This window comes from Rousettus aegyptiacus, unplaced genomic scaffold (assembly GCF_014176215.1).
Source record: "Rousettus aegyptiacus isolate mRouAeg1 unplaced genomic scaffold, mRouAeg1.p scaffold_m13_p_3, whole genome shotgun sequence".
Lineage (NCBI taxonomy): Eukaryota > Metazoa > Chordata > Mammalia > Chiroptera > Pteropodidae > Rousettus > Rousettus aegyptiacus.
The window spans coordinates 66,467,392-66,495,119 of record NW_023416306.1 but is presented as its reverse complement, the minus strand read 5'-3'; the positions used below and the strand labels follow the sequence as shown (position 1 = coordinate 66,495,119).

At 40.2% G+C, this 27,728-nt stretch overlaps 1 protein-coding gene and 1 pseudogene across 2 annotated transcripts in view; both read left to right on the top strand.

The window, feature by feature from the left end:
- Positions 1-27,728, top strand: part of MOB3B (MOB kinase activator 3B) — a 172,703-nt gene that overhangs the window by 34,540 nt on the left and 110,435 nt on the right. For both annotated transcript variants that reach the window (XM_016156272.2, XM_036239496.1), the window contains exon 2: positions 26,025-26,633. In XM_016156272.2, coding sequence (XP_016011758.1) covers positions 26,216-26,633 — 418 coding nt within the window. In that variant the 5' untranslated portion in view covers positions 26,025-26,215. The remainder of the gene's footprint in view (positions 1-26,024; positions 26,634-27,728) is intronic.
- Positions 14,464-14,582, top strand: LOC118600934 (annotated as a pseudogene).

Below are 27,728 nucleotides of genomic sequence, written 5' to 3'. Positions count from 1 at the left end.
ATAAATGGTCTGTTTAAAAATAAAGGTGGCAAGGCCAGTTTTCCAGGGTGGTTCATGTGTAGTTGGAGTTAAAGGTTAGGAGTCAAGTTTTTGTTAACTGAGGTGTAATGATCACTGTCATGTCTCAGGGTCCTAGGCTAACCCATCTAAGGTGGCTACCTGGACCTGGGTGTGTAGATATAATGTACTGGCTGGTACCCTGGTCAGCCTGATGCCTGGAAATGAGTGCCTACAGAAAAAGCCTCAGGATGCATGGGATCCTGAGAGAGAGAGAGAGAGAGAGAGAGAGAGAGAGAGAGAGAGAGAGAGAGAGAGAGAGAGAGAGAGAGAGAGAAAGTGTGCACACTGCAGGGCAGGCGCATGGTTGAGGAGGTGGGCAGACCTGAAATGCATCAGGAACAATGTGGAACAAACATAGTGGTATCATCCTGGGACTGCTGCCCATGGAGCTCTGATGGTAGCCCTTTAACCTGGATGGCTTAGAGTGACTCCAAAGTTGAGGATAACAGCAAATATTTCTCAGGTTCTTTATGCTTTTTATTTAAAGTAGAAATAAGTCAAAGTAATGGACTTATGTCTGCTCTCTGCTTATTGCTTCCCACCCATGAGCTTTGCTCACTTCCTATGGTTTCCTGCCCCGCCTGGGTTTTTGTTTTGTTTCATTTTGTTTTTAATATTGGCCCATTATAACTAGAAGCACAGAGACTACCTTCTCGGCCCCCACCTGGTATGCAGAAGGCTGCCATGGCAACCCTGGGAGACTTTGTTGGATCAAGATCTCTGTACAGCATTTGATTAGCCCTTCCCCCTTCTCCGAATGGATGTGAATCTCTAGAGGAAAGCCCTTACAAAGGACCTCGATCACTTCTCTTTTCAGCCCATCCTTCACCCCAGACAATCTTGATAGGTTGTGCATTTCAGAAGAACATACGTCGTGAAATACAGGTAACATCTCTCACCTGGAGCATCTTTCTTTGCTCCTCAAAGACTTAGGTAGAACTTAGACTGAACCCCAGTTCCTGGCTCTGAGTTTCGCTTGGCCCTTCACCCCTGCGCTGGCCCTCATTTTATTCTCTGCCCCACTCGTCCCTGCTTTGGCCCCCATTTTGCTTTTCTGTCCCTGCTCCTGAATTGTGCAGCCTCCTTACTTCCATTCACCCAATCTGGACTCCAAGCCTTATCTTTTTTCCATTTCTACGAGAAATACAGTGGAAATCAGCATTTTCCTGGGTCTGTAGTTTCATTAATGATTTCATGAGAGGTAGGAGCAGAGGAGGGACCACCTCAGCAGTGACCAACCCTCTGCCATGTCACCCTCATTGTTTTCTATTCTACTAGCTCTCCTTGTCCCTCCAGCTGCACGCAGGACCAGTCTTTATGACTTTCCAAGGCCCTAGGTCCCCTTCTGCCTACACACATACCGAACATGTCAATGTGCACCCACACCCAATGAGAAATGTAAGTTTTTTGCTGAAAGAAATGGAAAGCATTTTTATAATTTGGCATTTGAAATCGACTATAAGTAACTCGCTTAGTTTTGATTGGCTCTGATTCCTCAGGAGTTATACTGTCATGTGTTCTTAAAAAATGAGAAAATTTAAACTACCAATGGTTTTTATATAGAATAAAATATCTTTGAATATGATTTAACAATTAAGAAGTAAACATCATGTATGTATAGATATTTGCTTAAACACTTGTTATTTTTTATTTTTCTTTTTGTATTCTTGAGACAATAATCTTTCTCAAGACTTCAAATATATACGTAAACCCCATAAAGAGATTAGATCATGGGCACTGTAGCTGTGCTTTCCAGTGGATGAGACAGCTTCAGCAGGAGCTGCCCACAGACAAGACCCTCTAGGAAAGAGTCCAGTTTCCACCATGGCTGTATTCCTTGCCGGGAGCAGCCCCATCAGGCCAACACATTTACCCCTCATGCCTTCTGGAATTATGAGAAACACAATTTTCTTTGTCTCTTTACATGTATTTTTGCAGAGCTCAACTAAGTTTAAAAATAGCCATCTGGTGCATTCTTCATACAGGGATTTCATCAGGAACCTCAGGCAACCTTAGAGAACGCTTCACTGGGGAGTGGATTTGGTTTGAAGTGCAGAGGGGAAGACCAAGGCATCCTGGCAGGAGCACAAGCCTGGGCAAAGGTGTGGAGGCAGGGGCTGGGCTGGGCCAGGTCTGAAAGACCTTGGAAGCCATGCTGAATGTGTGGGACATTACCTCATAGGCCACGGGGAAGAACTGACATTCCAGGACTGGCTCAAATAACAGACTCAGAGTAACAGGAGGTGAATATCGTTAATTCTTCTTTTATCTTCTCTGCTTTCTCTTCTCTCTCCTTTCAGGCTTTTTAAACATCACTATTTTTATTAACAGCTACATAAATTCAAGTGCCCAGTAAGCCCCAGAGGAGACTTCGTGTAAGCAAAACTGATGAAACAAACATCCAGACATTATTTGGAGTTTTGAGTGACCAGTGATGCTCCATGTACTTTATGTCTGGATTATTCAGTGTTTTTCCCATCCTTTAATGTTAGGTCTCTTCAGCCAAATGATAAGGTTGAACAGGGTGGAAATTACAGGGTATGGAACACTCTGGGATTTTAATATAAGCCATCCCTTCCATTCATGTTGCAAGGGTTGTGATTTTTGTTTGTTTGTTTGTTTTATGTTTAAAAATCAGATTTCTCACAAAGCAGATTTTTTCCCCCAAAATCAGATTTTCTCTCCCCAAATCATGCTTTCCAGCTTTGTTGACATACGTCACATCGGTTTGTATCCCCACAATCTGTGAGAGCTACACCTTCTTCAGACAGACATTCTTACCAGTTTGTCCCAGGCACTACTATATTCTTTTGTCTCCCTGACCCTGAGAAAACACCAGTTACCATTCATTTGAGCCATTGCTTTCCTATACCTGCTGTTTATGCATTTATGTGACCTAACCTGCCTAGGAGGCATTTGAGTTTGTTACTGTCTTTTAATTGGAACATTTGGTGGATTTACATGTTATCGTTACTGATATATTTTAATTCATGTCTGCCAGAGTCTTTGTGCTTCCTATTTGTCCCACAGTTTCTATTTCTTTTCTTTTTACTTGTCTTGGGTATTTTTTGTCTCCCTCCACTTTTTCTTCTGTACCACTCCAAAAAGTATACTGTTTTTATTCTTTTAGTGGTTAACCTAGTAGTTACAGTATGTATCTTTCACTTACCCAATTCTAAAGTAATCAACATCTTTCACCTTCCTCTGAACAACACCCTTCCCACTGTGTCCGCCACCCCCAAATTCTAAGCTATCTTTTTCTGTATTTTAAGTCTATGTATTTTTTTCTTTTAAAACTCCCACAGGGCATTATTTATTTTATTTTATTTTTATTTTATTTATTCTTTTATTTTTATAGAGTCGACACTTATATCGATTTACCTATTTGTTCACCACTTTCTGTCCTCTGAATTCTTTCTTATATTTCAGAATCTTATGTTTTATAACTTTGCAATTCCTTCTTATATCTCCTCTTATATGTTTTACATCTGTGATCATTTACTTTTTCTTGAACTATATTCTTTAGTATTTCCTTCACTGAGGATCTGCTGGTGTCAAGTCCTTTCCAAGTTTATTTGTCTTTGCATGTCTTATTTGAGGGTTCATTTTTTTCCTTTTCCTCCTCTATTACTACTTTAGAAGTTATACACTTCATTTCTTCTTCACTCTAAAATTACAATACATGTGCTTAGCTTTAAATTTTAAAAAAATTATTTAGAAGAGCTATTCTCCTACTGAACACAAAGACCTTCAAGTATTAGAAGTAATTGTCCTTCTATATTATTGCTATTCAATAGTTTAGTTAATTCCAAGTTGTTCATAACTCCTCCCTCCATTAATCTTAAAACTGTTGTTTAAACAGTAGGGTGTTTATAAATTTTCTATCATGTTTATTATTTTCTTTGCCCATCATTATTTATCTTACTTTTTTGTTAGTTTAATTTACTTCCTATTGAAATATTATTGTTCAATTTTGGGGAGGGGAGTGTTTTGTGAATTGCATACTCTCTCTTTTTTGGTTCAAATATGTCTATTTCACATGCAGTTTTTGAGCAGAATATTAGTTTGATAGTTATTTTCTTTTACCACTTTTTTTTAATCCCATTATCTTCTGGCCTCTATGTCTTGAATGAAAAGTCTGCTGCTAATCTGATTGCCATTATGAGATTGGTAAACTTTTTCTCTCTAGTTGCTTTCGTATTTTCTCTTTGGCTCTGGTTTTCTGCAAGTTTACTACAATGTGCCCAAGTGTACGTGTGTGTGTGTGCGTGTGTGTGTGCATATGTGTATGAGCATATATTTCTTTTGCTTGATATTTGTATGTTTCAAATGAAAAACACAGGTATTACTTTAATTCTGTTAAATTCTCAGCCATTATCATTTCTCTATTGCCTCTTTCACAATCTCCTGCTTCTACTGAGCTTTCTCTGGTCCTAGGAACATTTTTATGGTGATTTATCAGTTCGAGATTCTTTTACAATCTAAACAATGTAAATTTGGGCAACACCTTTCACTAGATGTTCCTTTCACTATATGCATGTTTTCCATCCTGAGCGTGGGGCAGAATACAGACTTACTTGCCTCCTCCCTGAGCTACTGGAGAACAGTGTAGTTTTTCTAGTATATTTTCAAGAATTTCAAGAGGTTTTCAAGAATTCTAACTGTATGTAGTAATGTCATTTCCAGTCTCCTACCTTGCATGGGCCCACGGCCATATTACCTGTCCTCATCTGGTTATTAAAATCCCGGTGCTAGGCTTCTAACAGCTGTCTCCAGATGCAGCTCCCTCTGGTGATGCAGCTTTTGCTCTCATGCCTACTGCTTTGGCTTTGGGTTCTCTATTCATTTCCAGTCTATATTATTAAAATGTTATATTTAATAGGTCTGTGAAGTACATTTTCAAGCTGGTCAGACTGGATTATATTTTATATATGTTTGAAACTGAAGGAGAATATGGGCAAGTTTAGTATGACATTTATTTCGAACAAATTAATTTATTCACAAAGGATTTATTGGCTACCTATCATGTGCCCAGCTTTGCTATAGGTGCTGAGGTTTAAAAATAAACAAAACAAAGTCTTTGTATAGTTAATTTTCTGAAGGGGAGGACAATACAAACAATAAATTAAAATATACAGTAAAATCATTGGGAGCTATGAAGACCATTAAAGCAGGATGATAGGAGCAAGAGATAGAAAGAGACTGGGTTGCAGGGGACGTGTGTGCTTTATTTAAGATGGCAAAGGAAGCTTCTCTGAGGAGGTGACCAGAGGCTTACATGATGTGGTGAAGAGTCATATTGATATCTGGGGTAAGTGTGGGTGCTCCAAGAAGCAAACACTAAGACAGAATTAGTGATGCAAGAGATGTATTGAGGCAACCCCTGTCAGCAAGACCTGTGTCCAGTACAAAAGGAAAATGTGGGTCCCTTTGTTCAAAAATAACATACTAAGAATTTTAAGATGGCCAAGGTGTTCAACCAAGCATGGGGCCCTTTTGAGTGCTGTGCTCTGACTACTGGAAAAAATGGGGAGGAGCCGGTGGGAGCCTGGGAGAGCCATCAGATTGTGATGTGAGTCTGACTTTAGGTGAAGAAAAGAGGCGAGGAAGGAAGGTTTAGTGGAAGCATCCTAGAGTGCTGTGCTGTTCTAAGAGAATTTCATAGGTCTCTAGGAAAGTCCTTGAGCTAAAGATACCTGTCAGATAATTCTTTTATCTCCCAGGAACGGACTTGTCTTGGCATCTCTGTCATTCTCAGTCACTGACCAGGAGTAGGTTGAGGATAGCATGGCTTCAGCACAAATGCAGAGATGGATTTCGGAGCACAACAGTTGTGACTCCTGGTCAGTTATGTGCCTTGGAAGTTGGATGACTGCAAGGCATATCATTATGGCAACCATTCTGAGTAAGGAGCTTTCAGGGAAGAGGAAACAGCAATTGTTACAGGCTGAAGTATATCCCCCCTGAAATTCACATATATAAGACCTAAGCACAAGTACTCAGAATGGGACCTAATTTAGAAATAGGGTCATTGCAGTTATAATTAGTTAAGATGAGATCCCATGGCAATAGGGTAGAACCCTAATCCATGCAGACTAATATCCTCATAAAAAGAGGAAGTTTTGAGACAGATATGCACATGATGAGAACACCATCTTTGGGTGATATGTCTGCCAGCCAAGGAACACCGAAGATTGCTAGCAAACCACCAGAAGCAAGGAGAGAGGCATGGGACAGATATTTTCCCAGCTCCAATTGCCGTGCCAACACCTTGATTTCAGATTCTTACCCTCCAAAACCATGAGACAATAAATTTCTATTATTTAAGCCACCTAGCTTGTGGCACTTTGCTATGGCATCTCTAGCAAGCTAATAGACCCCTCAAATGATAGTGAACTTGGTGTGTTATAAAACATCAAGGAAGCCAATGAGGATAGAGCAGATAAGTGAGAGGGAGAATTATAGAGAAAGGTGTCCAGGGGACAGATCTGTAGATCATGGCTTTGTGAATCAGCATAGCAACTTTGATTTTTTATTCTAACTATAATGGGAAGACTTCACAGGGTTTGGCGAGGGGACCAGCCTGATTTCATTTATATTTTTTAAGTACCACTCTGGCTAGCATCTAGAAATAGATGGTAGAGGAGTAGAAGTGGAAGCAGGGTAACGAGTCAAGCCTATTGCAGCTGCCCAAGACAGACAGGATGGTGGCTTGGATGAAAGGAGTAACTGTGGAAGTGGTGAGAAGTATGGGCTATGGTGGCAATTTGAAGGTAGACTGTATAATTTACTGAAAGCTTAGATGAGCAGTTTGAGGAAAAAGAAGAGAGTCAAGAATGATCTCTCTTTCTCTTCTTTCTATTTTGTTCTTGTTTGTTTGCCTGTAGCAACTGGATACCTACAGGTGTTATTTTCTGAAATGGAACCTGGGTAAGGAGCTTGTCTCAAATTTACAGGAATGGAAATCTAGATATCTGCCATGTTTTAGAAGTCTCACATTGTTCTGCAACATTTCCATTTTCATAGACTTCTTCCCATGTCAGTACAGCTATACTGGCCTCCTTGTATTTTGAGGGCTGTATGATATTTCTCGTATGGATGTGTCACCCTTGATTGAAGTAGCATCCTCTGAATGGACTTTCAGGTTTTTCCCTTTTTTGTGTGTGATTATAAACAATGATATTTAAAAGCCATATCATTTATGTCTTGCTGAATAACAAAATACTCCCAAACTTAGTGGCTTAAAAACAACGACATGGTTGTTTCGCTGGGTGAGAAATCACAGTTTCTCACAGTTTCTCTGGGTGAGAAATCAGAGCACAGCTTAGCTGGGTTCTCCTGTTTAGGGTCCTACACAATGCCATAATGGAGGTATAGGCAGGGGCTGCAGTCATCTCAAGGATCAACTGGGGAAGGATCTGAGCTTACTTGGAGGCAGTTAGCAGTAGTCAGTTCCTAGTGGCCTATTGGGCCGATGGTCTTTATTCCTCACTGGCTATTGATTGGAAGCCATTTTCAGTTCCTTGCCATGTGAGCCTTTCCGTAGGAGAGCTCACACTTGGCAGCTGGCTGCATCAAAGTGAGCAAGCAGAGAGAGTGTAAAAGAGTATGTGAACAAGAAAGAAGTCAGTCTTTTATAACCTAATCCCTTTTGCTGTATTCTTTCACCGTAAGTCATTCGGTCCAGCCCTCACTCAGATGGACAGGATTATTCAAGGACCATATATACCAGGAGGTAGAGATCACTGGGGTCCATCTTGAAGTCAATCAGATAATAATTTGCATTTCCTTCAGCCATATCCTAGTAAACGTAAGAGGCAACATTTAAGTACAAGGTGCTTTCTGACTATACACTATAGTTCACTCTAATTGTCTTTTGCTAGGTCCTTAAAGGTAGGTTTGCTGAGGGAAAAGGTATGCATATTTTTTTACAATATCAGAACACTAAATTTCTTTTCAAAAGCTTCACTCCAGATTTCAAAGTTCATTTTGAAGGGATTATTTGCTATTGTCTTAGAGGAAGAGTTGTGGTTCCTAAAAGAGCCTCTGCCAGGTTTTGTCACGAATATCTCTTCCCTTCCTCTGTTCCTTTTCCTTGCCCCTCCAAAATTTCCCAGAACAGGAAATAGTTGTGTGTCTCATAACAAATGATAGGAAGATTCTAATCAGCAGGCTCATGCCCTACCTGTCATGGCAACTAGTCTAGGGTATGCTAACTCGTCACTGCCTTCGCTTGTTTGCTGGCTTGGGTGAGGTGTATTCAGCCAGCCTTCATGAGAGGGATGAAAAAATGGGGAGAGGTAGGTTGGGCCAATAAGGATTAAGGAAACTCCGCTTGGATCATTTCTTCGAAATCCTAAATCCTCAGGAGTTTCTCATAGGCCGTGGAATAAAGAGGTGTGCATTTATTTCGTTATTAGTCAGAAAGCACCTTGTACTTAAATGTTGCCTCTTACGTTTACTAGGATGTGGCTGGAGGAAATGCAAATTATTATCTGATTTACTTTGTCTCCTTCCCACACAATTTGAGGTGGCTTTATAAATTTAAATACATCTTAAACCTAGACTGTTATAAAAAAAAAAAAAAATCAAACAATTGGTGCTTCAAGTGTCTGTGGCTGTTCTCAGGTCAGGTGCCCCAGGTGAAAGCTTAGACTACCTGGGCAGCCCCCTCAGTGGAAAAGGGATTGGAATTCCACCACACTCTGCCCCTACTTTCCAACTTTAGGCCCTTGTGTCGCTTCCAGAAGTCACAGAAGTCACAAGGCCCGCCTTGATTTGGGCCAGTTTAGGGACCTAACTCTCCAGGCAGCAGATCCATCTCTGCTTGTGATGCCAGCTTGGAAAGCTCCTCTTACTGGACATCTTGAAGGCCAAGGCCCTGCCTCCTTCCTGTCCGGGCCCTTCTGCTAGCCGGGTGCCTCGGGAACAACGTGGAGCTACTCTGTGTCCCAGCACGACCCCGTCCTCCCCCTTCGTCTCTCTCCCAGACGCCTGCGCAGGTTGAGCTCTGAGTTCATGAGATCGCTCTGCTAGATGAGAAAAACGTGTACTTGATTTAGGACCATGAGCCCAGTCGTGTGGATTGCATTCCCGACAGAAATGAGAATCCTTGTGTAGTGGCCTTTCAAAGCTGAAATAAATCAGGGCTTCTTGGATAGAATGCCCTGGTCTGTCAGGTTTTGTCTTTTTTGAGAAGCCACGCTGGCTTAGAGCAAATCAGGGGAGACAAAATTAGGACCAGCTCATTGTGTAATTATTCTCAATTTCTACAGTCTGGGAACAGCCATCTTGTGATTTAAAATATAAATATTTGCAAATGGTTTTTATCTTGATCAGTTATATAAAGATCTGCATTTGAAATGTGCTAAAGTGGATTTTTTTTTTTAATATGACAGTCTTTGTGGAATTCCATTTTTCCGTCTTCAACTATAGTAAGCCTTTGAACTTTTTTTAATTGACTAAAGTTGGAAGAAATGTTCGTGGTTATACGCTTATCGGTGTTTTATAGATTTCTACACTTCTAAGAGGAATTTGAGTCATCTGGCACTTATATAAAATCAAACACTAAAGTTGGGGAGCTGCTTGCGTTTTTTGTGGTTTCTTTTGGGGAGGGGAATAAAGTGCAAATTAAAGAGAGAGTAGGAGGTAGCAAACACCTATTTTGGTCAGTTGCTGGGCAGGTGTTGTTTTCTTAGGAATGCTGAGTCCTTATTTCTGTTTTTCCTCTTCTTTCTTAGAACAAATAGAGGAAATCTCTAATGGAGACTTTTTCAACAAGGCATACTGATGAATGTAGAATCTCAAATGAAAAAGAAGTCGGTAGATGTGGCTTCCTGGACTCTATGGTTGGACCAAAAATAAAGCAAGTCCTCACCGCAGGGGTTTGGCTCAACTGGGCACCAGCAGAGGCAGTCAGTTTTCCACACTTTGCTTGAGTGTACACTTCCCCAGGCCAATTCCCCAGGCCTTTGGAGGCTTGTAAGAGCTTTTTCTCCCCCCTGTAGTTTTTATTGTTTTTAAGAAGAGTAGCGTCACCCTCACTTGTCATTAAAGAATAGTGTGGGAAAAATAAATAAAACTAACTAAAGAATAAAACAGGAAAAACAAAAACCACTCCCCTAAATGAATGAAAAAATTGACACCCATTATGCTTTTGTGGGGTGACTGTTTCCATGTAAGTTGGTTTAGAAACTATAAAAAGATGTTCTCTTTGATTTCTTTGATTGTCTTCTATTTTTAACATTTTTGGCAAGTCTACACGTTGTGGTTACATAAGAAAATCAAAATTAAAGTATTTGATATTAAAAAAGCACCACGACTCAGGATGAGTTTTTCTGGCACTGCGGTGAGAGAGCTCGAATTTTCATCATAAAATAATCGGCATAACTGTCCAATCAACACAGGCTCTCTGGCCAGCTGCTCCGTGTGGTCCCTGGAGAAACCTCCTAAACCTGGCTCCCGTCCTCCTGAAAGGCTCCTCTGCCTGGTGGCCGGAGGGAGGTGGCAGCACGTTAGACCTGGTGAGGGGAAACTCCTGCTGTTCCTAGAGCTCAGGGCAAAGGTCAGCCCCTTCAGTACTCACCGAAAATTACTGAGCGCCTACAGTGTGCCAGACCCACTACTGACTTCTTTTCACCAACTAGCTTTTTTATAATTAATTAATTTTCCAATTAGAGTTGACATACAATATTATATTAGTTTCAGATATACAACATAGTGATTAGACATTTATATAACTTGCAAAGTGATCCATCCCCCTGATAAGTCTGGTACCCATCTGACACCACACATAGTCATTACAATATTATTGACTATATTCCCTATGCTGTACTTTACATCCCTGTGACTCTTTTTATAACTAGCGTTTTATACTTCTTAATTCCTTTCACCCTTTTCACCCATCCCCCAACCCCCTTCCTATCTGGTGACCATCAATTTGTTCTCTGTATCTGTGAGTTGGTTTCTGTTTTGTTTGTTTGTTTACCTACTATCTTATTCTATCACTGCCACAATCCTGTGAGGTATAATCTACTAACATTATTTTTATAAGGGAGGAAAAGTAGAAAGCCTGTGGAGTTCTTTGTCCAGAAGTGGGGGACACACATATAAATAAGAAAGCATTATGTTAATGATAAGAATGAAAGCTAATACTTATTACAAACTTACCATGGGCCTGGTGCCTTGCCAAATGCTTGATTTGGATAATGTCATTTAATTCTCACAACAACACTGTAAGAGAGATCATTTTATTTTCTCCATTTTATAGAAGAGGAAGCTAAAATTTTTAGCAGTGTTACATAATAAGCTCAAGAGACTGAAGCTCTGAAAATGATAGACCTGGGAGTCAAACCCAGGCAGTCTGATTTCAGACTCCCTTACTTACCCACCAGTCTGAACAGTACGGGGGCCCATAGACTCAGTAGGCAGCAGGTGGTTAATTGAATCAGGCTGCCCAACCGTGGTATAGCTGGTAGACCAGTCAGGGGAAAGACCACTCTCCAATCCCCCAGTGTGATTCAGATTAGTCCTCTTTCTCCCTAAGGACTTTCTCTGTCATTCTGCTGGAAATTCAGCTCTTTGGATGACTAAGTTTCTGTCTGCCCATCCTCCCCCAGAAACGACTGTTGGCCATAGACTTCTGGATATGCTAGTCTTGGTATGTGAAATACCCCAACTCAGGGAGTTCTTAAACACTGGAATGTGTCAGAGTCAATCGCATACCTCCAAAGGTGAGGAGTGGGACCCTAAGGGTCAGCATTTTAAACAAGCACCTCGGCAATCTTGGTTTTCCTGTCATTTCTGAGGCAGGTCCAGGGGGAGTGTGATAGTCTGTTCAGGATGGCAGAGTGGGTGAAGAGGCTGTATTTTTTTCTTCAGCAGTCACTCACCTCTAGCAGAGTCTCCAGAACCCAAAAATGAGGACAAAAATGAAAGAATAAAAGTACGAATGGGAGGCAGCGCTGGGGGAAGAGTGCAGAAGTCAAGAAGGGCAAGTCAAATCCTGTCGGTGAGTTTGTTCAGAAGCAAGAGTTCAAAATGAGCACAATAAGAAAGAGTAGAAACAAAGCCAGATTAGGGAAGTCAGGAAAGAAAGTGAAAGGGTGGGCTGAACCTTTAACTGAATGACAGTTCATGTTTAAAGCTTGCTTTGATGGACCCACGGGGGCCACCAGGTGGGTGGGTGGGCTCTCACATATGGACTGCAAGATGGGACGAGGGGCAGGCAAGAGAATAACAAATGATTCAGACGGTTTGGGTACAAAGGAAGGGTTACAAATTCAGAGAATTTGAGCGAAGGAGAGACGAGAGTTTTTAGCAGTGTGGTCAAGAGAGGCTACCTTGACATTGAAGGTTGAAGGATGATTGCAGGCAGGTGGGCCGAGGAAAGGAAGGGGCTGGGGCAGAGATGTAGTCACTGGCAAGAGCAATGGGCATTGGGAACCCAGTGAATTGTCTGATTGATAGAGCCATACCTGAAGGTTCATAGAAGGGTCACAGTTTGGGGAGGGGCAGACTAAATGTGCGGGTCCTTCTCCCTGCTTTAACCATGGGAGAGAGAATTTTTATCCATTTTTATATAGTTGGGGTCTTTAGAAGATTTCATTTGGGAAAAAAAAGCTATGTTGCTTAGAAAAAAAAAAAAAGGAAGATAAAACCACCCAGAGTATTAAAAAAAAAACTATATATGGTATGTATTAAAGTATTGAAAGAGATAGTTAAGTTGGGGGCAGTTTTGAAGCGCAGATAGGCGTCAGGTTTGTTTAAGAATTTGATATTCACGGCTTAGTAGAAGGGACACTGGCACCGAGGTCGAAGCTTTGCTACCAGCTCCAGTCTGTCCTGTGGGCCTTGCCTCGCTTTTCTGGGCATTAGGTGTGGCCGTGTCTATTTTCGTATTTAATACATTGAGGTTGAATTCAATTAAGTAATTTTTGAGGGTTGTCTCTGCTATAAAATGCTATCAGCAATGATTTTGCTCTAGGCTTTCCTCATAAACAGGATCATGGTTTGAGGAAAATGAATTTTATGGTATTGTACAGGATAACTGAGGGACACCGGTTAGGGGCCAGGACACCTGCTACCTTGGTTTGGTGTGAAGGGGCACAAAGGGGAGGATGGTGGATACAGCAGGGACAAAAGCTTAGGGATGGGCACAAAAGTCACAGACGCAGAGATTGCACTAAAGGAAGTGATATAAGTTTTCTTCTATTAGAGAAAAAAAATCCCTAAGCCGATTGACTTTTCTAACCCATTATTTTTCCTTTGAGGTATATTTTTAAAACCTAGTCTTTAAAAAAAAACATGCAAGTAGAGGTCTTTGCCATACCACCCGACATCATTTCAAAGCTCTACCATGAATTTTTAAACATTCCTTTAAAGCTGGGCATGCTTCTAAAGGAGCCGACTTTTCAGTGAATGCTGGAAAATGAAAACGTATGAGCTGTTTAGATTGGCTTGGTGAACCACATGTCAGTGGCCGCTGTTGATCTTTGCATGAAGTATCGCTGTTTTCTAAAAAGCTTTCTTTTGTTGATCATGATTCCGGGAGCATGGCCTTCTCAGTTGGAGAAGAAACTGTTTATCTGTGCAGTATTTGATTAGCAATAAGTTAGATACACAGTTTGACCACAAAACTTATGAGTTCCCATTCGTGGCACTCCCTGGGTTAGGTATCAGTGCTACAGTGTAGTTTAGGGTGCGATCCAGCCCTCACAGACTGATGGGCCAGATGTGAGAGTACAGAAATGCAGCATTGTGCGAGGTCATGGTGTAAGCATAAGAGAGAGGTGCATAGGAAATGCAGACGTCACTGGACAGGGATGCTCAGCCAGCCCTTCCTTCTTCCTCTCTTCTTTCTCTTCCTCTTTCCTCTGACTTTATGAGAGTTTTGAAGTTAAACCAGAGAGAAGTTTGAGGAAATGTGGCTGGGCGAGGGAGAGGCCTTATCTGTGTGGAACTGTTTAGATCCTTCATGGAGAACTCTGGCCCTGGGCTGCAGCCACCTACAGGGCACAGGGCCCTTAAACCTAAGGTGCTGTGATCACTGTGGCATGTTTGGGAATGCCTCGTGGTTGAGAGAGTGCTCTGTTCTGAGTGCTCTCGCTCTGTGCCTCCGCTGGGCAGTTCCCTGGTGTGGCTCTCTTGTCTGAGAAAACTCTTGAGAAGACTTCATGTGCCTGATAGATAGACAAGACCTTCTTTCTGCAGATGAGTAAGTTATGTCTTCAACTGATGCTATAGTGAAGCTCTTCTAAAAAAACAACTAATTTTGCATAGGCTAGACAGTCTACACAACATAATGGTGGGGTCTCTAAGAGGGCCTCCAATAAACAAATAACACCACTCTTCTCTACATGGCTTCTAAAGTTGTTGATTGAAACAACAGAAACAGGTCAACCTGTCTACAGCCATGCTACCCTGAACAAGCCTGATCCCGTTTGATCTCTGAAGCTAAGCAGGGTCGGGCCTAGTTAGTACTTGGATGGGAGCCCACCTAGGAAGACTAGGTGCTGTAGGTGTAAAAATAAAAAAAATCAGGGATCGTAAGCTGCCAAGGTCCTTGCAGTCTATGAGGTCAACCAAAAGTTGCCTCGTCTAAAAAGGAAAAAAGGGAAGGAAGGAAGGAACGAACGAAGGAAGGAACGAAGGAACGAAGGAAGGAAGACAGGTCAGCCTTACTGTTTATAGAGGCCAGGCTGGAGGACCTAGCTCTAGGTCTGTTAGCCAAATGAATTGGCTAAATCTAAACCCTAGATTTGCCCACTTTTTCCATGTAGTATTGGAGAGAACAGCTTCTTCCCTTCAGAAAGTTGAGGGAACAGCAAATAGCACACTCCCTGAGGGCAGGCACCTCCTAGGAGGTGAGGCTGAGCCAGCTGAGTGTGCCCAGTTGGTTTTCCTCAAATTTACCAATTAAATGAATTAGTCCCTCTACTTCCCCTGAGGAAAAGGTAGTAAAAGGACAGAGAAAGGCCTGTTGTGTACTTAAGGAAAATTCTTCCTCATAAAAACCAGGAGTGAGGGAATGGAGCTCTCCTTTAAATGTTCCAAGATTATATACATTTTGAGGGTCAATTACTCATGTCTTGAAGGAAAGAAGTCAAACACACCAAGTTACAATTGGGATCCCTATTAATCATAGAGCCAGTTAATATGAGAAACAATCTGATAATAGGAGAAATCTGGATTAATAAATATAGCATTTGACATTTGCTCATCTTTATTTACATTATCTCACTTATCCCAAACATGCTGTGATAGTGGTACCCTCATTTAACCAAAGAAGAAAGTGAAGCACAAAGAGATCATTTTTAGCCCAGGAGGGTAACTAGTTAAAGGGTAGAGTCTGGGCTCAAGCCCAAATCTTTCTGACTCTAAAGGTAGGGCTCTCTTCAGTACTCAAAGTGGCCATATCATTTACAGTTACTGTTTGAGTCTGTTTTATTTCAAACGTTTTTTTAGTTGTTGTGGACATGTTCAGGAGTGTTGAGAGGATAGCATCATTAATTATTTGTCTCAATTTTATCTCAACATTGTCTTCTTTGTCCATCTGTTTTCACCTCAGCAAACTGTAAAGCTCCCAGATAGATGATTGTCTCTTCTCTTTTGAGATCTTATGAGGATGCGGCCTTAATCCTCCAGTCAGGTAGCTCACCAGGAAAGTTAATCTTCTTATCAGACCACAGAGATCACAGCTGAGTTATAACCTAATGTATTGTATTAAATGTAAAGTGTTTTAAAATTGAAAATGAAAAACTCTATACTTTATTCTAAAAAGTGTTGTAGGGATTAATGGGAGGTCAGAGGCAATATAATCTGTCCTGGCATATCAATTCATAAAATAATATTGCAAAAGATTTTATTACATGCAAGATTTTATTACATGAAACTCCCTCACAATATAAAGCGAAGTGGGTTATAGATGTTTGGGAATATTGACTCATTATCAAATTACTTAGGTTAATATATCTTTTTGTGTGAGAATTTGAAGTCCATCTAAATTAAACAAGGAGGCATTTGATTTTTTTCTTTCCTCCTATGCACGGCTCCATTGTCAATCTCTTGCTTATAAACACACATTTGTATTGAACTGAATTGTTTCTCATTACTCATTTCTTGGTGTTATGTCAAAAATTATAGTCATTTTATTACTATCATCATGTCAGTAACTACATAATGGTTTTTCATTTATGAAGTGCTTTGACAGCGGTATCTCTAATTTTCACAATAACCTTGAAAATTAAGTACCATTATCTTTAAAGAGGTCAAAATTGAGGATCATAAATAGTTTCTTACCCAAAGACATAGCCAGTTAGAGTCATTGCCAGGACCTGGATCCAGGTCATCTGACTCTAGACCACAAAGGTTCAAGAAATATATGTCTTTGGGAATGGCATATGACTGTGTACATAGGGCTAGGGCTATGTTTCTCTCATCCTCTTCCCCAACTCCCTTAGACATACCCTAGAAGTTCCCTTGATTTTTTTTTTTTTCCAAACTACCCTACTGTCTAAAGAGGTAGTCTTAATTGGGGTTAAGAGTTTTGGAGTCAGCTTGGCTACTTACTGGTTCTATGACCTGGGACAAAGTTTTAATCTCACTGTGTCTCAGGTTCCCTAAATGTAAAATGGGGGAATGAGAATATCTAACTCATAGGGTTGTTATGAAAATTAATATAAATAGCAAAAAAAAATGTTATTGTCATGGCTATATAGGTTGAATAGAATTTTAAGTATTCTAAGATAGATTCTAGAGTGATTGGTCTCTCAATAATCTGATTATTAAAACTTTCATCATAATATAATTGTAATGATGGTGAGGATGATAGCAATATCTACTATATTCTAAACATTTTACGCATACCCTTTTGAATTTTCACAGCAACCTTTCAGACACTGCGCTATTAGCTACTTGACTATGCTACCTCTAAATTTGCCTGCGATTCGTGTCAATTTTACCCATGCTTAAAACAGTACCTTTTTGAAAATTAGAACTGTATTTTCTAATTTCCAGTCTTCTAGCCCATATAGTGCTCTCTAACCCCCTTAATAGATCTCTTGCAGTGGTTCCAGATGTCATACATAAGTTTCCATAGTGCCAGAGATAAAAATTTTCCAGACCCTGAGACTCAAATTCACTTAAAGTGGCTAAGATTAAAAAACCTGTTGACAGTTACAGAAACCAACTTCCTTGAATTCGAACATTTTTTTCTTTAAAGCAAGACTTTTCCAAGAAAGAATTGGCATACTCTGTCTCAAAGAAAAAAAAGGAAATGGTAATTGACAGTGACCTTTATCTCAATATCTGATGGAGATTCTGAGTGACATACATTAGCTGGTATATACTTGCGCTTTAAAAAACAAAAATAAAAAAATGTATAAAAATTTTAAAAAAGCAAAAATGCATTTTTATCTGCCTTTTTCCAGCTGTTATATTAGCTCTATCCGTAGTTCCTTACCCATCCTCCATTCTCCTACCCCACCTGCCTTAGATATTGTGTTCTCAAATCACATATATATACATGTGTGTATATATTTAAACCGCAAAATTATATTCTAGCTAATCCAAAATCTAGAAATAATAGAGCAAGTGGTAACTTTTTTAAAATTATTAAAATAATTAGTATGTCTTTCATAAATTATAAGTAGGTCAACAGATTTATCTTATAATAATTTTACTTTCACCATTTATTTTTAAAACTGTGGTGAGATAGGATCAATCCTATCCAAGCATGGACCAAAAATTTGCCATCTTCCTCATTATTGAGAATCCAAGCCTGTCTTTACTGACCTCAGGAAGACCTTTATTTAAGAGAACTTTATTCTCTTTAAGAAAATATTGTTTTTAAGTCTGTCTTTTCTTCAGCCGAACATGAGTATGTAGTGAATTAAATCACACCAAATACATCCCACCCATTACTATCATTCTACTTTCTGTCACCACTGAGTGTCCTCTTCTGAATGGCGATGTTTCTGAGCCTATGAAATGGAAAATCATTATGGGTCTCTGCTATAATATTGTGCATTGATCAGTTATTCTTATTGCTGCTGCTGCAGTGCAAAAGATGACGTGCGATGTCTTCATCTTTGGAATATTTAATCCTATTTTTAATGCTAGAATGTCCTACTAAATAAATATGCAAATGAAACAGTGAGAATGCAAGTCGAATGGACATTAAAGAGCTGGAAAATAATGGGGAGTGAGGGTCATGTGATTAGCTTCTATAGTGCTGCACTTATCTGTACTGACTTCAACTGTGTTCAGAAATAACATGGGCATTTTAAAGTTCTGAAATCATGCATGTCTTTGAAGTGTAAAATGAAGCAGCAATGTTTTTCTCAACTAATCTAAAATGCAACAATATGGCGGCTCAAAGTTGAGGAGAGAGATCAGTAGGAAAAAAAAAAAAAAAAGGAAGTCTGCTTCCCAGGCAGAAATCTCTCCAATTTTGGGATTGTCTTGTGAGTAAAGATAGCACCTAATAAGTAGGAGGAATTAAACAGTATATAAAGGTTAATAAAATCACATATTTAGATATATCCTTTACTGGAGCCTGGAAGGTCAGACGATGTTTGTTTTACTCACACACATGCTCCTTTAAAATAAAAACCTAATCTATTTTTATCTAATATTTGGGGTGTGAGGGGATGGTTCCATGGACTATTGCAGCCATGAAGAGAAAAATATAGTAGGAAGATGGAAATCAGACTAGTCATCCTTAAATTCTGAACAGCTGGAATTTTAGATAACAGGGGAAAGAAACAGCACATTTGAGAAAGAAGTGGGACAGATGTCTAGACCTTTCAGGAAGGAACATTTCTGAGCAGCCCAGCATCTGGAAATATCTGACCTCGGTGAGTTGCTAGTGAGCTTACAGGTTGAGATAGTTACTGAAGAACTAAAGACAGGAGGTCCCATTTAGTTTCACTCTTGTGGTTTCACTTTAATGCAAACAATTCTTCATTCATTATCATTTATTCATTCAGCAAGCAAGCATCCAGTGAAGCTGAGCTCTGTGCCAAGAGCCATCCTAGTTTCTGGGGCCCCAGCAGTGATGATGACATGGTACCTCCCTCATGTGGGGTTCTTCTGGGGCATTTCTCTTAGGCCTTCCTGTAGTGAATTGTCTTGCCTGCTAGTCCTTCTAGGAAGAGTCTTCCATCCCACAGATGATATATTGAACTTCTTTTCCCCAAGTTAATATCAACTTTAGTCTCTCTCCTTTCTGTCTTACCCACCCCTCTGTACCATCAAAGTCTCTTTAGAGGTAGTCATGGCTAGAGAAGATGGACCTCTCTGGAGTGAATGGAAGATTTGTTTTTATTCTTCCTTACCCCTGGCAAGGACTCTGATTTTTTAACTAATAAGGCAGAAGACATCAATAGGAAAAGAAAAATAAGAATTTTCCTTGCCAGCATTGCTTAGTTACCTTGTCAACATTCCCTTGCAGTCCAGCAGAATTCTCTCTGCATATTTTTATAGTGTACATCATGTTTTATTGCTATAATTGATCTATTAAGCAGAAAATATGGAGAACACATGGAGCTCCTGTCAATTTTATGCTGTTTATTTGGATTTCCATTTTTCTCTTTCCACAAGACCTCATTCTTTATTGTCATTTTTCATTCCTAACCTGAATAAAACTGTAAAGGAATCACATCACTATTTATATTGGTTCATATAACTTTGTAGCTTAAAAAGTAAAAGCCAATAAACTCACCTCAATACTAGATAGCAAATATTGAACTTTTCAAAGGCAAGGACTAAGTTTTTAGTAGCTCTGTGTCCTTGGTGCCTAGCCCCATGCCTGGCACATAAAAGCCCTTTAGTAAATGTTGATTGGTTAAGTGAGGAATTGGTTTCAAATATTTATTGAAGACCATCATTGTCATGGGTGCCATTCATAACACAGAATTTGCTTATAGTTTCTACCCAGGGAGCAAAACTTATGACTTATTCTTTTCTTTCTTGAGACTGAACAAGGACAGAGAATAATGACTGTGTTGTTGCTAGTGCTACATTTTATTTAGCCAAAGAAGCTTTTCTGCCTCAGGCCTCAGCAACAATATCAGCAGCTACATTCCAGCTGGCACTTATGAGAAGGTATTCTCTGGGACTCTCCAAGGTTCTGAGTGCTGTGCTATCCAAATCAATCCAGATCAAAAGACTCATCGTCATTGTCACTATCTTCCAGGGCCATTGTATTCACAACAGTGAGTCCATCAGCATTCTTTTTCTCAAACACACATGCACACTCCACTGGAAACTGTGTTTATGATCCCAATTGTCCAACAAAATAACAAATGGAAGTTAATTTAATCATCCATTTACCCAGCCAGTTGGGCAGCCCTCCAACCCAGTGTTCCTCAAAGCATATACTTCTGAGATTTTATTGGAGTGCAGACTTAGATGTAGTGGATGTGTGTGTGTGTTGCAGGGTGGGGAGAGGGGGATGTGCAGAGTCTGCATCTCTAATAAGATCTCATAGATCTGACCTGGATGCTGAAAGTGCCTTCTACAGACCAACATATTTGGTACCGCCAGGGAGCACGTTAGAAATGCAGATACTCAGGTGCCATCCTAAACCAACTAAGATTAGAACCTAGATTTTAGCAAGATCTCACATTGTAAAGTACAACATAGGGAATATAGTCAATAATGTGTAGTGTCAGATAGATGCTAGACTTAACGGGGTGATCCCTTCATAAGTTACATAAATGTCTAATCACTATATTTTACACTTGAAAATAATAAAATGCTGTATGCCAACTCTAATCGAAAAATTAAAAAAATAAAAATAAAAAATAAAAATCCAAGATCCCACATTAACATTGAGATGCACTGTTCTAAGCATTTAATAAGCTGACAGTATAAATTATAGGCAGGAGTCCTGATGGGGCTCTAGGTTGGAAAGTAAGGCTGAGTGGATTTTCTTTTTTCTTTTTTTTTTCCAAGTGGATTTTCTATTCCCTTTTTTATCTCAAGACTCTTTCAGGTACCTGTCTCAGTATAGCATCTGACACTCGGATAAAGACCTAGATGCCTCTTTTTTTGTCAATCAGTGGTATGATGAATTTGTTATTATCCATCCTTGCTTACCATTGACCATCCCATCTAGACAAAGAATTTGACATGCTCATGTCTGAGTATGTTAGAATGATAATACACTTGGAACAAGCACTATGAGAACAGTTTGTTTCCTCATCTGTAAAATGGGGATAATACCACCTGTTTTAGCTTCCTTTATAGTCTTGTGAGGAGCTTGGAAATCTACACATGGAGGAGTTTTGAAAACATATAGATGCTCATGAGATTTTAAAACTTCTTTAGAGAGAAAAAAATGATAGTGCCAGAGAGGTCTGGATTCAAAATTTGATTTTCTCATCTACTAATTTTGTGATTTCTGCCAATTTATTTCATCTAGTCTCAGTTTCTTTTTATGTAAAAAGGTCATAAAAACATCCATCATGTATGGTTGTAGTGAGGATTAAAATGTTAATAATATGTGTAAATCATCTGGTACATAGTAGAGTTTAATAAGAGCAGCACATTAGGAGGCTTCATTGAGAAATAATCTTCCAAAGATGACTTTTCCCTCAGGTAGGCCTGTTGTGTTGGTGCGAAAAGAAAGTAACTTTAAAGCTGGTTAAAGTTTTGGATGAACCCCCGTCCAGTTCAAGAGACCGATATCTTGAAGTTGATTATCTAAGTCAGTGGTCCCCAACCTTTTTGGCACCAACGATTCTCCTATGAGAATCTAACGCCTGATGATCTGAGGTGGAGCTGAGGCAGTGATGCTAGCGCTGGGGAGCGGCTGCAAATACAGGTGAAACTGCGCTCACTTGCCTGCCACTCACCTTCTGCCGTGCAGCCCAGATCCAAATAAGCCACGGACTGGTGGTACTGGCCCACAGCCCAGGGGTTGAAGACTCTCTAATCTAAGTATCTCAGGAAGAAAAGTCTCCAAACCTCAAACAAGGTTGTAATATTTATTTAAATATTTGTGAGGAGCAGCCACTGAGGGGCTCTGCGGTGTGGAGAATTTGCTAATTGTTCTGTCGCATTCACACTCTCGGGTACCAGAGGGACTTGCTGAGAACCTGGCTCTGGTGTGGAGGGCGGTTTCCACTCTAGTGTCCATGCAAGCAGACACACCTGACCATGGAGAAACAGAGCAGTTAATGGCATCAAGGGTCATGTAAGGCAGTGAGTGGGAGAAGACTTCTTTGAGGGCCCTGGCAATTAATGGTACCCTCATTATCAGATTAACAAAACAACACATGTTTTTTGCTAAAGACAGGAGGGGGTGACTGTTGGGGTGTTGCTACTTTACTGTTAGCAATTAAGCAATTGTTATAGAGAGAGACTATTGTCTCTTTTAAAAGAAATAAAACAGACAAACAAAAACAAGTAGTCACCATCCTTTATCTTCCCAACCTCTAACTCATATTTTTATTTTGGAAATGCTCTTTTAAGGCTCTCAATTTTCTTAAGCCTCTTTTCAGGTAGGCTAAGCCTTTGGGAAGGTATTGTTTTGAAGAAGAGATTGTTATTTCTTTTTCTAGAGTTTCAGAGTTTGTGCGGTAATACCCTTCTTGGTGACATACAGAAGTACCCAGGAATGTGATTTCACAGTCTCAGGCAGAGAGTGTCACATGACCTGCTTTTCCACAAAGGTCTCTTTGTGGGGCATGTGTATGCTCAATGCTGTATGAGAAGGAAAAAAAAAAAAAAAACACCTCAGCATATGGAATTTCAATGAAAATCTAATAGGAAGAGGGTGGGGATAAGAGGGAGGAAGTGAGTATACAGAGCTGTAAGCAGTGTCCAGAAGAGGCATTTGGCTAAATGGTCAGGAGTTCTGAGCACAAGGACAGTCTGTGAGAGGGAATCAAAATGTCGCAGGTGTGGTTTGTTTGTTTTTTTGGTTTTGTTTTGCTTGAATAACTAAGGTTGAAGACAATACCAAGTCATGTTTGAGTATAGAATGACAAAAACCCTTCTAGTTTGGGAACGAGCACTTCCGTTCATTTTAACTTATTTAATTCAGTTCCAGATTCCATGATGGGTCCTTCTGAATCTGGCCACAACTCTTGGCTCATTTGGCTAAGGACTGACCAGTGAGTGAATAAGTTTGTCTCCTCTCTGTTTCCAGGACACAGGACACAGTCTTTATTTTATTTTAATTAATTAATTAATCTTTTAAAATTAAGTTTATTGGCGTAACACTGATTAATACGATTTATAATTTTCAGGTGTACATTATAATTTGAGATCTATATATTCTATTGTGTGATTACTACCCAAAGTCCAGTTTCCTTCAGCTATTATATATTTGATCCCCTTTACCCACTTCATCTTCCTCCCATCCCCCTATATTTGACCCCCTTTACCCTGTCTACCTCCCCATTCCTCCCCGTCCCCTACCCTCTGGTTACCACTAGTCCATTGTCCATGTCCCTGAGTCTCTGTTTGTCCTGTTCATTTGTTGCTTTTAGGTTTATATCCCACATATAAGAGATATCATGTGATTTTCTACTTTTTCAGTCTGGCTTATGTCGTTTAGCATGATTATCTCAAGATCCATCCTTGTTGTCACAAATGGCAGTGTTTCATCTCTTCTTATGGCTGAGTAATATTCTATTGTATATATGTACCACAACTTCTTTAGCCAATCGTCTATCATAGAACACTTCAATTGCTTTCATGCCCTGGCCACTGTGAATAATGCTGCTATGAACATCGGTGTGCAAATATCTTTTCAGATATGGGTTTTCAAGTCTTTGGGGCAAATACCCAGTAGTGGGATTGGTGGATCATATGGTAGATCAATTCTTAGTTTTTTGAGGAGCTTCCATACTGTTTTCCATAGTGGCTGTACCAATTTGCAGTCCCACCAGCAGTGTATGAAGGTTCCTTTTTCTCTGCATCCTCTCCAACATTTGTTATTACTTGTCCTGTTGATTATAGCTATTCTAACAGATGTGAGATGGTATCACATTGTGGTTTTGATTTGCATATCCCTAATAGCTAGAGATGTTGAGCATCTTTTCATATGTTTGTTGGCCATTTATATGTCCCCTAGGAAGAAGTGTCTGTTCAGGTCCTCTGCCCATTTTTTGATTGAATCATTTGGCTTTTTGTTGTTATCGAGTCATATGAGTTCTTTGTATATTTTGGATAGTAGGCCCTTATCGGAGGCATCGCTTGCAAATATATTCTCCCATTGAGATGGTTGTCTCTTTACCTTGTCGATGATTTCTTTTGCTGAGCAGAAACTTTTTAGTTTGATATAGTTCCATTAATTTATTTTTGCTTTTACTTCCCTTGCCTTTGAGATCAAATTCATAAAATCTTCTTGAAGTCCAAGGTTCCTTGAGTTTCATTCCTATGTTTTCTTCTATGCATTTTATTGTTTCAGGTGTTATAGTCAAAAGACACAGTCTTTACCTCCAGCCAATCTATACTTGTGATCTTTGGGGAGCATGTAGATGGAAGGTCTGGGTAAAAGGTTTAAGGGCATCTTTTTTTTTTAGAATATAAGGCCACATGGAAAGAACATTTGCTAGGAGACAAGAAACTGGATTTCAATCCCGACCTTACAGCCTACTAGCTTTAGAGCGTTGTTAGGCAAGTAATTTTATCTCTTGGAGACCCGGGGATAATGATACCTACTACGAATCTACTGTGCCTACTATAAATCTGCTATAAACCTCGCCAAGATTTTCTAAGGGTCAAATGAGAAGAGAGCATTAAAGACTGCAAAGTCATACTGTCCAATATGATAACCACTAGCCACAGGTAGCTATTTCTATTTAAATTCATTAAAATTAACTAAAAGGAAAAATTCAGTTCCTCAGTCACACTAGTTACATTTCAAGTGCTTAATAATCACGTGTGACTTATGGATACCATATAGGACAACAAAGATGTGGAAAATTTGGATTATCACAGAAAGGTTTATTGGATAGCTCTGCCTCGAAGTTCTGTCTAGGGTGTGATATTAAGGACATGAAGGATGAGCAGTTATAGGAGTGATAAGTGCTGTCACGATTAAGGACTCTTAAAAAAACAGAACCTACTCAAGTCAGCCAAAGTAAAACAAGGAATTTGATTAATTCAGGAAAAACATATGGATCCCAAGGGCTTGGAATCGCAGCGAGGCCTTAAAAGGAATTGGTATCAGTTCCTAGAAGATTTTCAGGAACTAAGGAAGCTACTCTCTCTTCACTGTCTCTTTTTCTTTCTTCTTCTTATGTGGCCACTTGTGCTCTTGTCTTTGTTTCTATGTGTGTAGGTGGCTTCTCCCATCTCCTTTTCCTTCTTCTTCTCTCTTCCTTTCTCTCCTCCTTCTCCTCTCTGCAGACCAGCTTTCTGGGCTGCACTGTACATGGTCCAAATAGGGCTCAGCTAGACCCAGTTCTCATCACTTCTCAAAGATAGTGCCTAACATATACTGGAGCCTGATTCCAAATTCCCAGGAGAAATATTCTTATTAGCTAGCTTGGTGTGATAGCCACCCTTGCTCCAATCAGCTGTATCCAGGAGGATGGGGATAGTGGTCCTATGCTTATTCAATAAGGGCAAGGTGTGTGTGTGTGTGGGGGGGGGTGTAACAGGTGCTCTCAAAAGGAGCATATGTGGGATGGGATGGGTCATGTCTACCATATTCATCCTTATGACCTTCGAGAGGTCCTTTGAGCCTATAATCACACAGGGAAGAGTCACCAGAGATTTGACCAAGGCCATGAGGAAAAGGAGTAATATGCCTTTACTTATTTGGTGATTTGCATGGTTTGAATCACCAATGCAGATTCCCAGGGATTTGGCTTAATCTCTTCCTCATCCACATACCTGGAAGTGGGCACAGCCAAATGCAAGGTGGAAATCTGGTCTGAGCCTTTGTCAGTTCTTAAATGCAAACTGGGTACTTATGAGACCCTTTTCTTTCCTGCCTATAGGAAGAAACATGAGGTTCCCCTGGAGATTACTCAAGAGGAAGATGGAAAGGACCATCTAAAATAGCTTAAAACTACAAGACGCAAGACTGGGGCCAGAGGGCTGGAAAACACTGCTGGGTTGTGATCTCTCCCTGAAAATTTCCAGGTGCCTTTTCGCTTCCTGCAAAACAAAGGAAGGAAAGGAGAAGACCATGTCCATAGCCTTGAAGCAGGTATTCAACAAGGACAAGACCTTCCGGCCCAAGAGGAAATTTGAACCTGGCACACAGAGGTTTGAGCTCCACAAACGGGCTCAGGCATCCCTCAACTCCGGTGTGGACCTGAAGGCGGCCGTGCAGCTGCCCAGTGGCGAAGACCAGAACGACTGGGTGGCAGTGCACGTGGTGGACTTCTTCAATCGGATCAACCTCATCTATGGCACCATCTGTGAGTTCTGCACCGAACGGACCTGTCCTGTGATGTCAGGGGGCCCCAAATATGAGTATCGGTGGCAGGATGACCTCAAATACAAGAAGCCTACTGCGCTGCCAGCTCCCCAGTACATGAACCTTCTCATGGATTGGATTGAGGTCCAGATCAACAATGAGGACATATTTCCAACCTGTGTGGGTGAGTCCATGATGTTTCTTGGTTACTTTGTCACATCCTACCCAAGCTGAGAAAGTTTTTGGAGGCTTCTTCCAGGACTGACTTTGAATGCTGGATAGCACCCATTACCAATGTTTCCCCAAATTCCATCACTCACATACCTGCAGTTTCTCTTTCCATAGCTAAGAACTCATTGAAATTTTGAAAAAATAGCATTTTTGGATCACTTGCAATCATTTCATGGACCTCAGTCATGAAATTACACATCATACCACATACTAGGAACATTGACTTGGTAAAATGTTAGATTTGATCATGCTGGCTTCCTTAGGACTAGACTCCAAACCCACTCAGTTATTCTGGTAAGGTTCTTATTATTTAGCTAATTAACTAGTTAAAGTTACAGTAACTCTGGCGCAGTTATTGGTATTCATCTCTCAGGCTAAGAAATCCCAGTGTGAGACTCCATGGATTTGTGTGGGGATCAAATGAACAAGTAGATGGCATTCTGGGAAAATTAAGATCCTGCCATTCTATCCTTCCCTCTCCCAATTTTAGGTTATTAATTCCAGGCTGTACTGTTAAGTCAGACCTTTGTGTGGTTGCTAGATTCACCAGGACACTTGAAATGCAAATGCTTTTGTTTCCCTTGTGTTCTGAGTCATAAAACTTTTCAAGGAGAAGGACCAAAGCTTTTCTACCTCTTGTATTTCTTTATGCTGCTGATGATTAGATTTTCCATGCACTGGCAGGCTGAATATAAAATACATTTATTTTTAGGCCCTAGGTTCATTGGCAAAGAGGAATCTTCTTATATTCACTGTTGTATCTCCAGTATCTAGCACGGTGCCCTGGAACCCTTGTAGGCAGTCAGGAAATATTTGTGGAATGATTGAAAAAAATACTTGTGCTGTTGGAAAGTATTATTAAAAAGCTCTGGAAAAAAAAAAAAAGAGCTCTGAGATGGTTGGAGTATAAAAGAAGTATTTGAAACACATTGTTGAACTCACCTCTAGTTGGGTTGTGTGTCCCCACGTGGCATATGGAAAGTTGAGGTGGGGCGTATGGAAGTAATTAAGTCAATACCAGAAAAAAAGTCTATAAATTGATTAGGGC